General features: G+C 41.8%; 1 protein-coding gene and 1 long non-coding RNA gene across 4 annotated transcripts in view; both read left to right on the top strand.

The window, feature by feature from the left end:
- The window catches only part of PDE4B (phosphodiesterase 4B), a 431,325-nt gene that overhangs the window by 383,987 nt on the left and 34,748 nt on the right, over positions 1-12,590 (top strand). For 2 of the 3 annotated variants that reach the window (XM_036911326.2, XM_036911327.2), the window contains one exon: positions 9,925-10,037. In XM_036911326.2, the coding sequence (XP_036767221.2) occupies positions 9,925-10,037 (113 nt within the window). Of the gene's footprint in view, positions 1-9,379; positions 9,420-9,924; positions 10,038-12,590 lie in introns of those variants that run through there. The other variant, XM_036911328.2, reaches the window with a different exon arrangement.
- LOC130683361 (uncharacterized) lies at positions 3,668-6,017 on the top strand. The gene is made up of 2 exons (XR_008997030.1): positions 3,668-3,955; positions 5,709-6,017. It is a non-coding gene; the product is annotated as an uncharacterized LOC130683361 (long non-coding RNA).

The raw sequence follows: 12,590 nt of genomic DNA on the forward strand, positions 1-12,590 counted from the left end.
TGTCAAGGAGCATGTAATGACCAGATGGCATGAAAAGCTTTTGTTCAATTATTACTTTCTGTAGATGAAGTCACTGGTCTCTGACTTGTTGCACCCTTGTGAGGTAGACCGGTGTGAGCAGAATGAAGTCACACGGCACTGACGGACATACTCTTGACCTGAGAAACTGAAGTGGCTAGGCATTTTGGTCACCAGTCAGAGACCACTATCCACAGGCCATATCATTTCAACTCATGAATAATTCAAGTCCGTTTACCTCTCTCCATCTCCATTACTACTACTTAATTCCAGCCATCCTCATCTCCTGCCTAGGTTTTTGCAATAAAATGAATACTAATGCTACCAGCAAGGGGCATGAATCCTTATTAGGAGCTGGGTACTGTCCTAGAGCTCTGATGTAGGTCACCTCATTTAATCCCCCGAACAGCCCCAAGGGAAGACGTCTTTCTCCAGACCCTGAGCTTTACACACTGTTTAGCTCATCTTCTTGCGCCCATTCCTGCAGTGAGAGTGATCTTTTGAAAACGCAATTTTGGCTAGGCCACTTCTTTGATGAGGCTCCAAAAAGTTTTCTCATTGCTTCCAGAATAAAGGTTCCCCAGGGCCTTTCACGGCTCTGCATGACCTCATCTACATTTCTCATACCAGGCTTTTCCTCTCCTTGCTGTTCCTGCTGTGTGGACCTCTCTTAGGACACTGAGCACACCCTGAGGCCCCTCCTGCCTAGAATGCTTTCCTCCCTTTTACATCTAATTCTTATTCCTTCAAGTCTCATACCTTTCTAAGGCAGGCCTTCCCTGAACGCCCACTATCACATTCCCCCATTTGTTTACAACAAGCCCCAGGGCTTAGCAAAAAGATCGCAGAGTTTAGAATCAGAAAACTTGAGTTTGCTGCCTCCCTCCTCCCGCTCTCCCTTCCCTCTGTCTCCCTCCTCTCCATCTCCTTTGCATCTGCCTCCCTCTTTCCTGCTCTCTATGTCTGTCTCATTGGATGACTTCAAATCGTTAAACATCCCCAAGGTTCAACTTTCTCACATGCATAATGGAAATTGTATGTCATAATAACAATAATTTCTGCCTCATGGGGTTTATTTCTCAAGGAAAAACTGAGATATGCAAGTGAAAATGCTTGGTAAACGGTCAAGTTATATATACAAAAGCTAGTTGTGATTGGAGTGTTTTTTTAAACTTGTAGTCTTAAAGGAGTTTGCTAAAGAGATCAGCCTCAAAATGACCTACTTTCCAGTGCTATTTCCCTTGAGGGCAGTGAGCCTCTTCTTCCATGAATCCACCCAGAGTGAAATCCCTGTCATGTGCAGTTGTGAAGTTCCATATTTATAAAGACACTTAACAAAGGCCTGCAAGCAAGGCCACCTCCGGGCTTGCACACCCACCTTTGGAAGAACTGAATTCCAGAGTGTGTAAGTGTCCTCCAGGCCCTGTGATTTGTTCTAAGGATGTTTCACTCCAGGTGAAAACAATGTGCCTTCTTGCAAGTTTGCACTCTAACACAGGTGCATTTCACTTACCAAATATTCATCAAAAGAAAATATATGCCTTTGCTAACTTAGGGGCAAAAAAATCACAACCAAGACCACTAAATAAACAGGCCAATAGCCCCAACCTAACCTGTAAATAGAGGCTGATTTCTTTATGTATGAAGCTATTTTATATTTTATAATACCTACTGTTCTATGAAGAGAAAGAGAGGAAAGAAGTATGCCTGTTTGCTGCAAGACACACAGAATCTAGTGAGGCCATCGAGAAGCTTGAGTATAAAGCTGGAGTCATGAGCTGAATGTTGGCAATCTAATTAACACACGCGTCTCACTTCCAAAGATCAGAAGACTGTTTTTTAGTTTTCCCCATCAAGGAGTCCTTAATATTTTCCCTTGTGGAGCCTTTGCTTTGGAAGTTTTGTCTACAAAAACAAAAACTGCATTTAAAACTAATAATTAGTCTGTCAAATTAAAATTTCCAGTTATTTTATGGATACTTTCTTAACGCTATTTCATTTACTTAGCGGCATTCATGAATTAAGAGCTAAGGACTATCTTTGGATGTTTTCCTCTCAATGCCAAGGGTTTACTTCATGTTGAGATTAAAGGTGCTGTGACCCCCTGTTCTATGCCCTGCTGTCACACAGCCCTCCCAGTCATGCTAGCTTGCCCCCACGCCAGTGTGCCACCAGGCCATTATTGCATAAGGTCACTGTGTAGTTTGGGTACTGATCAAAGGCACTCAGCCAGCTGGGGAGGGAGAGCCAAAATTCAGCCCATGATTTCCTTCCTCAGCTTTCAGGCTGGGTCTGCCCAGAGGGTGGATTTTTCTTATTTTTGCACTGTATAAGCTTGGGGTGGCAGCAGGGGAAAGGAGGAAGCTGATAAGGCACCCCACTTCACAGAATGACCATTTTTAAGACTGAAAAAAGGCATTTGCCATATAATCATTCAGTACAATGGACTGTACCACTCCAGCATTGCTTGTTCCTTGCTGTAACCCAGCAGCACATGTGGCATATAGAGGACACTCAATGTATTCTTGTAGAATGAATGTTTGTGGAACAAACAGCTTTCTCATACATTTCTCCATGTCTGAAGGTCCACTGATCTGGTGTGTCAGTCAGGACTTGGTGAAAGCAGAATAACATACCAGGCCAGGTCTATATTTTAGAAGTGAAAACCAAGAAACTCTATCCTAACCTGGAGGTGGTTCCCTATCTAAGGTCATGCAGTAGGAGGGCCACTTTAGGATTTCATGGCTACCTTACGTGTTCTCCCTTCACTAGGATGGGAGCACAATCCCACCTGACCCAGCTATCAAATATCAGCTACACTACCCTCAGGAAAGTGACCAGGACGAGTGAGAGGGTTTTGAGGATGGAAGAGAGGAAAAGGTCCCTGACAAGTGCCAAGGGCTTGGCATGTGTTGATTCATTTAATTCTCACAGCTGGTGTATGCTAGCTTCCTGTTTTACAGGTATTGAAATGGAGGCACAGTCAGGCTACTTACCTTGTGTAAGGTCACACTGCTAGGATATAAATGGCAGAGTTAGGATTTATAGACAGCTCGGTCAGACTCCAATGTGTTCCACTGAATTCTGAGCTAGTCAGAGGGTCCTGGTGTGTGCAGTATCACAGCCAACATCTTGTTTGGGTTGCTTTCAAGCTGTGTGAGATTTACTAAAATTTTGTTCATATCCATTGCAGCAGTTCAACAAAAGGAAATGTGTTTTTAGAAATCCTGCTCTTTGTTTTTTAAACTGGGCTTTCCCTGGATGGGACAATCTGTTGAAAGCATGCATGGAAAATCAGATAGACAGAGACGTGTGCACTTATCGCCAAGTGTCAAAGTCAGTGAATTTTCATAAAATGAACACACCCATATAACCAGTACTCAGCTCAAGAAATTGATTATTGCCAGCCCCCCACAAGGACCCACAAGGTCCTCCTAGTCATGACACCCCACCTCCCAAGGTAACTACTCTCTTGGCTTCTAATGTCACAAATTTGTTTTTGCCTCTTTTGAACTTTATATAAATTGAATTCTATTTTTACATACTTTTTAATGTCTGGTTTCTTTTGCTTGGCATCTATGTTTATTAGATTCATTCCTATTGTTGGATGCCACTGTTGTTCTGATTTAGTCATCACATAACTTGGCCCCTTCGCTAGTGGAAAGAGAATCCAATTACATGAGGCAGATGAACACGAGACTGTTTACATTTCTTTTCTAGGTGCTCCCTTTAGGTAGGATTTGGGGGAGACTTGACAGATAAATTTCTGATACATACAGAGCTCTGTTAAAATTGCATTTAGAATGATCTTTTATATCAGGAATCTCAAATACTCAAACTCATAGACCCTGAGAATAGAATGATAGTTATGAGGGCCTAGGGCAAAGGGAGACTGAGGAAGCATTGGTCAAAGCACACACAGTTTCAGATATGACAGGTAAGTCCTAGAGATCTCCTATACAGAGTGGTGCATATGGTTAAAAGTACTGTATCATACACTTAAAAACGTGTGTTAGATTTTCTCATCTCACACATGCACACACACTCACACACAAAAGAGGGAGGGAGGAAACCTTTAGAGGGGACGGTGACATTTATAAAACTGTGTGTGGTGATGGTTTTGGAGCTGTGTACTTACCTTCAGACTCACCAAGGTGTATACATTAAATGTACACAGCTTTTTTGTATGTCAGTAATACCTCATTTACGTACAGTTTGTAGAAAATTTATATTTGGGGTACATTGTGATGCTTTCACTTGCTGGCTGTGTGAGTTGGAGCAGGGCACTCCCCTCTCTGAACCGCAGTTTTCTCATCTGTATTAAGATCGATGATATGTAAGGTTTCAAAACTAAATGATGTAAACATGTTAAGAGCCTCCATGCCCACTTTCTCAGAGATCACTGGGGTAATCAGGTCCACTTCCCTGACAGAATGTAGGGTGAACTTTAGGGCACTTGAGGTTGTTACCAGCTTGGCCACTGACTTCAAAACAGCTAAAAGCTGTTTCCATGTTTTTCAGCTATGAACAGCTAGCTATCTGTGGCCAGGCCGAGGTTTTTTCATTACCCTTTCCTGTCCTTTGTCTGAATCTCTGCTTCCCAACACCTCTGCAAACACACACACACACACACACACACACACACACACACACACACACACACACACATTTCTGTTGGATTTGCATGAAGAAACTGAGAGAAGTGGAATATAAACTAAGAATTACCTGAAGTAGACATTTATTAAAACAGAAAAAGGGAGATCACTGACTGAAAAAAAAAGAAAGAATGTTACCAGCAGTTTGTTGTGTATAATCTCATTTCAAGTACATATATATGTGTGCACACAAGCACACACTTGCATGAAAGAATATGCACAGGGGTACCTATTGTATATATATATATATATATATATGATCTCTCTATATATAGTGATCTCTGCTTAGTACAAGAAGTGACATTTTTATCATTTTGAATCTTTACTGCTCTGTAATTTTCTGATTTCCTATAATGCATTTATATCCCACCTGTAATAAGCAATGTGATATTTACAAAATGTGCATAATACTTACAGTTTTGCAGTCTGGTTTTATGCATATTCTCCTATTTAAATTTTCCCTGTGAGAGTAGGGTAAGTATTCTTCTTACCCTTTTTTCACAGATAAAGAGAAATTTAGTCTCAGCAAACAGGTCACTAGCCTGAGATCACCCACTAAAGGAACATGCAGGGCCAGAACCATAGGAAGTTCTGAGTAAATATTGTGCCACCTCCCTGTGCTAACGACTGTGTTAGGTAGAAAAGGGAAGAGAAGACTTCAGAAGTAACAACATTTGGGAAAGCAACTGCACAATTACATAGAGAATACTCAAGGTAAAATGCCACTTCAAACATAACATTCTCAGGAATGCATGCATTTTCACCACTGAGCTGAAAATTTCATAGACCAAGGTACAGTCTGGCCAGGAATCTTGTTCTCATAATTTAACCTCTCATTTTTTAGCTTGTGCCTTAAGGTGAATTAGAGATAATTGTACATCTTCAGTGTCTGTCACACAGCTCAGGGATGTTGCAAGGATTAATGAGTAGTGTGTTTGGAGTTCCTTTGAGAAAAGAGCTATGTAAATGCCACATATGATTACCAGATTAATATTTATTACAATTATTCATCCATTCTCTCTTCCTGTTTCTCAGGGTCAAATGCAATACCTACCAGACCTGCAGAAGGAAGTAAATCCTCTTTGTCACTCTTGATAGAGTGAAAGAGAAAGAAGGGCAGACGAGAAGGGAGGTTGGTTCTCCCATTCCTTCTTCCTCTGGAAATTTTTGACAAAATAGGGACTGACTGCATCACCATACATGGTCCCATTACCTGCTCTTCACCCCTTAAGACTGTGATGTTAAGCATTGTTCCTTCTCAGAGCCATGCTGCTAAAATGAGACAAAACCTGCTTCCTGGCCATGCAGTGAAGGGCATGCCCTCAGAGGGGCACCATAGCCACTGTCTTGAAACTAGTAATAATTTTATCTTGATCTTGTGTTTTGTAAGTGAAATCTGATGGGACAATGGAGCCTTGGCTCATATGCTGTCCCACCTCCTGCCACTGCCTGCCTCCCCTGGATGTGTTCTCAGCCACACACCCTGAGACTCATCCAACATCCCTTCCCCTGCCCCTGCCCTCACCCCATGGCCACACTGCTGTCCGTTCCCAGCCTGGGTGTGGGTGCAGGAAGGGTCTGAGTTGGGCATGTGTGCCGTGCTGTCCTAGGTAAGCCATGGTAGCAGCCGCCCCTGCCCTGGGCTGGCCTGGCTATAACATGCTAGACAGAGGCCATGTCTCGGTGGGGGAGAGCCTCTCATGCAGGACTGGTAGCACCCTCCGGGGTCACTCACCTGTCTGCTGTGGCCTGGGTGTCAGTTCTGTGGGGAAGAGAGATGCTTGACTTCCCCAGAGCCTGTCCCCGGCTGGGCCACAGCAGTTTGGATGCTGGCAGGCAGGGGTACCCAGCAAACGGTAGGCTGCACAGTTGCCCTGAGTCCTGGGACCTGTGAGGGACTGCGCTCTCCTCATGGTATCCCCATGCCTGAGAGAACAGGATACTAAAGAGTAAGTAAACCCACAGTGCCATTCATTCATTGTGACAAATGTACCATAATAATATAAGAGGTTAACAATGGGGAAACCTGGAGATGGTGTACGGGGATGTTCTCTTTATAATCTTAGCAACTTTTCTGTTTATCTAGCACTACTTTAAAATAAAAGGTTTATTTAAAAAATAGCACCATCATGGCAGGTCAAGAGAGAAACTCTTTAAGAAAGGAAATTCATACTTTACTACTTTTAACTTTTTCCTGTTTTTTTTTTTGAATAAAGGGTCCTGCATGCTCATTTTGAAACCTGTCCTTTGAATTATGTAGCTGATCCTCATTAGAAAACCCCTGGTTGAATATGCAATTCTTCCTCCTCTCTTCCTGTTCCTCCTGCCCCTGCCCTCAAATTCTAGGCCCTCGAGTTACTGTGATTGCCATTAATAATTCTTCTCCTATGTACTAATCACCTAGTAAAAACTGGCTACCGTACCAGACACTTTATATACTTTAACTCATTTATCTCCTTTGTAACTTTATGAGATAAATATTCTTATCCTTATTTTAAAATGTAGGAAATTGAGGTCCAGGATCGCACAGTAAGTGATAGAAGAGAAAGCCAAAATGGGTGAGTCGCACTCCAACACTGGTACTCTTTCTGTAGTGCTATGGATAAAACCATTCAGCCTCTGAGTACCACTATTTTCAGGCAGCCTAGGCAGGCACTGCGGTTTCCATTACTCTGAGGACTTACAGAGTCCACTATGTACCAAGCCCTGGGCCAGGCACTGGAGCTGTGAAGTTATAATGTAGAGGCCAGTCCTGAACTGTACTTGGCCTCTCCTTTGGCTGCATTTAGAAGTAACAGGGGTTTGATGCCCCCATTCTGAGCCCACTCTGTCTTCTGTGCCTCCTGCCATAGTTACGGTGATAAGAAGGCTCTAAAGTGGAACACAAAGAAGTTTTGACCATGGTTTAAGAATCTAGGAAGGAACAACCCCTCATGCTCTGCTCCAAACATAATATCTTTCACTTAAAAAACTATTGTGGCAGACCAGAATAAGAAAGGGCAGTGGAGTGAAGGTCCTGTCACATCCCTCGGCCAGTCCCTGATATTGCACTGTTGAACCAGCTCAAGGAGTACGTGTGAGCTTGTTCTGTGCACTCGACAATGAATGAGCTGTAATGGTAACACTTAATTGGCGGAGCATTGAAGAATCCTGCTCCTACTCCAGGGCTTGTGCTGCTGTAATTGCTGTATTTCCTTTGTCAGGTGTGGAAATTGGATCCCCTTTTTCCTCTTCATGAAGGAGAAATGTGATATATCATCTTACAGTCATTTTGCATGTTGGCCTATTCAGAAGGCTTTGAGCAAGTTGCTTACCCCTCACCATCCCAGTGCCTGTCACATCTTAGTTATGGAGAACCACAGGTGGTGGCGGGGAAGACAGCAAGGGAGCAAAGCCTGGATAGTTGGGAAGTGATTGGACTTTTCTTTTGTAACAGGCCAGGAATGAGGATGGGAGGGTTCTGTCACTTCAGAAAAAGCTTCTTGGAAGAAGTGCTCTTCTGGAAGGAAATAAAGGAGGTAAGGGGGTGTTTCCAACATAGGAGAGAGTCAATGAGATTCTTCGTCTTGAAGTGGCATCGTAAAATTGAGGAAGAAAAAAAAGAGGGAAGGTCTGTGCAAATCTGGCTTGAAGTGAGTTTTAGTAAAAACACTGCGATTCTTCTCTGCACTGTTTTGAAGAGTGTGAAAAATATGGAGGAAGTCACCTCTAGTGGTTTTGTGGCTTTGAAGTATGACATACAGGATATTGAATTTTTACCCCTGTTTATTCTGAAGTGTAGGCGTATTTGGGGGATAAACAAAACACCTATTCTTTGAAATGGGCATCTGTGGTCATGTGATTGTAGTCTCTTGGAACCCCTCTTCTGTTTATTCCCTTTTCTGCTTCAAGTGTGAGTGCTGCCCATGTAAAATTATCCAAATAATAAAAAGAAGCCATGTGGTCTCCCTGGGATTTCTGTAGAGCATAGGAAAAAAGTATTTGAAATCTGACAGAAATATGTGCAATCTTTTCTTTGTATTAGAATTCTGTACAAGATCTTTAATTTTATTAGTGCCTACTGTGTGCTTGCATTCCAGAAAGCTTGGCAGAGTTAGTGGATATTGTTCCCCTCAAAATTAGTCATATATGCAGGAGAGGCTGACTGTTTTATATAACTGTCTATAGCATCTTTAATTCATCTGGCATTTATAAAACTTATTCAGTGTTTATTAACATAGGGTTCATAAGTCAGTAAAAGCGTTAGTTTAGACTCAGACTTTCAGGTATGGGATGACATGTTGTAAACACTTAAAAAGAGCTTTATTATCCCACAAAAATATGATCTTATAAACAATTTTTTGAGAAATATTTCCAGAAAGTCTAGATTCCTGTAGTGACAAATCAGAGCCCCTGCTTTAATCAAAATGAAAATCTGCAGCGTTCACATCTGGCTCCACCTGAAAGTCCGGTTCAGAATTTCCCTGTGATCCTGGCTGTTGCAGAAGAGAAGTTTTAGCTTTGTTTAGTATAATAAGAGCTGCATACTCCCAGGCCAATAAACGGTGTTCACAGAAAACTCCAGACAGTTTCTCTTAGACTGAAGTCTTATCAGGCAGACCTTATTTTGCCTCTACTTAAAGGAGGGATTCAGAAGAGGTGAGGGATAGCCTACCTCTCTGACTTGTGCAGGCCAGTGTTTGCTGTATTAAAAGTTACTCCAACATTACACATTCCCCAGAATGAATGACTGCCTAGCCTTCCAAGGTAACTCTGTCAGCTCACTCTCCCAGATTTTCAATTGCATGTTTCGTTTAGAAGAAAAGCAAAGTGAGAAAACGCTTTCCTCACTTCTCCTCTAGACTGCAAACACTCAGAAATGACATCACTGTGCCCCAAAGAGCCCAGGATGACTAAGGCAGAGAGTGCCTGAGAAAACTCATTGCTTCTGCCTTTAGTTTTAGGACACATGTATGCAGATGAGCTTATAAGAGACGGTTCCCCGCCTTCTTCCTCAGAGGAAGTTTGTTAGTAGTTCACAGACACCTCATCCAGGCTGGGGGTTAACTCTGGCACCAGCCATCCCGGGCAAAGCACTACGGTGATTTGTTCTCCTGGTGGAGGAGCTGGAAGGAAGGAGTCGGCGCGCAAATAATGAAGGAGCACGGGGCCACCTTCAGTGGCGCCGGGATCAGCGTCGGCAGCGGTGACTCGGCTATGGACAGCCTGCAGCCACTCCAGCCTAACTACATGTCTGTGTGCTTGTTTGCAGAAGAATCTTATCAAAAATTAGCAATGGAAACGCTGGAGGAACTGGACTGGTGCTTAGACCAACTAGAGACCATACAGACCTACCGCTCCGTCAGTGAGATGGCTTCTAACAAGGTAAGAGATGACCGTTTTATTCATTTAAGTGTGACCTCGCAGGGAGCTCCCGGCTCCCCTTGAGCTCCTCCGGCCTCTGCCTGCAGCAGAGGTGCACCTGAGGACGCCACCGTGAGAACAGGCTTGTTGATCTGCCTCAGAAGATTCTGTCCCCAAGTGCCACACTTAGCTTGTATCTGGATGCTACAGCAAAAGTTTAAGATTCTCAGTAGGCTTTCATTCCCAGACATCAGACTTCTTTCTTATTAATGTAGTTCGGAATATGTTTGAAGCGAGATGTGTCTACAAAGTATACAAATCACTTTTCAAATGAAAATGCCTTAAAAAAAATAATTGTCAGGAAGATAAAAGCTGATAAATCCATGGAGTAAAATACTGCATTGCTGTCAGTGTTAAAAAAAAAATATATATATATACATATGTATGTATATATATATATTTTTTTTAACAAGAAAATAATGTGACTTCTGTATATCAATGGAGAAAATGTTTTGCCCTGAAGTTTCATAAATTCTGAAATTTTTCTCAGAAGGACATTCTGGGATTTTCTAAGATTTCTGTTGTGATGTTGCCATGACCTAAGAAAAAAAGAAACACTATACTTTGTTTCTTAAAGAGAAAGTTGTTTTTTTTTTAAGTTTGCTGCTTTTCAAAGTGGAATCATGTGAAATTAAGTTCCACCCAGACTGCAAATAAATGGTTTTATTTACAATCCCCAAACAAAACTCAGTGTTGAAGAGCTTTAATTATCTCTTATTATATCATTTGTTTAATTAACAACTGGATTTAGAGTGCTAATTTATGTAGTGAAGAGTTGTTGCTTTTTGTTTGTGTTTTTTCTTTGGAGAATGTTATCTTACACACACACACACATACACATACAGACACACACAAACACACACACACATTTTAATGGAAAACATTGCCCTCATAAGTACACATTTTCAGAATCCCCAATCATCCTAGCCTGAGGTATGGTCTTATTGTCTTACGGTTCTGGGCTGGGAAGAGGTTCGCTCCACACCTGCCAAATGCCTTTCCAGCCCCGAGGTTCAGTAGTGAATGTGTGTCCCTACTCTCTCTTTTCCTGGGGTTAAAAGTATCACCTTCCTATGGAGGCTTGCTGGCTCCTGCTCAAAGGATCTGACAGAGGAAGCATTGCACCCCCAGGAGGTCCTGAGGGAAGGGAAGGGGAGACTTCTTACTCTTGTTTATTGGTTAATGAGAGAGAGAGAAAAAAGAAAGGCCCTTTCTCAAATTTTAGCTCAGATTCAAGCTGGAAAAAAGAGAGAAAAGTTTCTAGGTTCAATTATTTACTGGCTTTTCTCTGAAGGCTCAATTCTGTGTTTTTCCAGGCTGCTGTAAATTTCAACTAACTGCTTCCCAATGAGGAGGCTTAAGTTCTCTAAACCATGTTGGACTCCTCATAGGAGAATTTTACTTTGGCCTTCTTTGGAGTATTAACAGATACTCTCTGTTCTCTGCATTTTGTGATTATTGATAACCCTACAATATTTAGACCCAATATGTAGGCATAGTTTTTCAGCAGGAAAACTGTCTTCTGGAGTCACTAAGACACCGGAAGCAACTAACTCCAGGAGGAGAAAAAGAATACTCATTGAGAAACTGCAAATTGCCATTATTTTCCATTTTGAGTGTTGATACATTGTAGATTCTAACCAGGCTAATGCCTGGAGTGCTGATATTAGACATTGTCTGTCATGCAAATTTATTTTTAAATTGTTCATATTCAACATAATAGTTAAGAATGATCTGAGACCAGGGACTGTATAGGTCCTGGTGAGAATTCCAGTCACTTCAGGCTTCCGCTCCTCCTTTATGGTTTGTGTGCAGGAAGCAATGAAAGTTAAATAGAGCTAACCCTAAAGAAAGGGCTAAACCTTAAGGCTGACACACTTAGCTTCAGAAGAAGGCATGCAGCTTCGCATTATTTTCTGGATCTATAGTGGGAAGGTTGTAGGGCAAAGCAATGACCCATGGGATGAATAATGCCTGGCTGACAGCTGAAGTCAATTTCAATTTTTAAAAAGATTTCTCTTTTTGCTTGGCTACCTTTATTTCCCCCTCCAAAATCTTGATGATTCAGATGATTGTCTCAAGTAAAGCTTAATCCATTGCATGTATAATACAATATAATGAGAATATTTTTGTGGCCACCAGAAAAACATGGATCTCTATCAGTTTTTTGGGGAACTGAATTACCTGTGGTAAAAAAAAATTCCTCATTCAGTTTTAAATGTTGTCAAAATTGTTTAAGCATTCTATCCACATTGCTGCTTAAAACTATAATCGTCATCATTATTGTCATTACTGTATAATCTCATATAGTCATCTTTTGTTTACCCTCACTGAACAAAGATACTATGGCAAACCTCTGAGTTCTGGGCTTGCAAGTGTGTGAAGATGTACTATAGATGGAGAGTGTGAAAAGCATGGACTTCGGAAGCAAAAGATCACGGCTCAAATCCTGTCTGTTATTTACTAGCTACTGGGCCTGGCCAATTTATTACTTAAATGTTCTAAGACTTAATT

The sequence above is a fragment of the Manis pentadactyla genome, chromosome 4 (assembly GCF_030020395.1).
Source record: "Manis pentadactyla isolate mManPen7 chromosome 4, mManPen7.hap1, whole genome shotgun sequence".
Classification (NCBI taxonomy): domain Eukaryota; kingdom Metazoa; phylum Chordata; class Mammalia; order Pholidota; family Manidae; genus Manis; species Manis pentadactyla.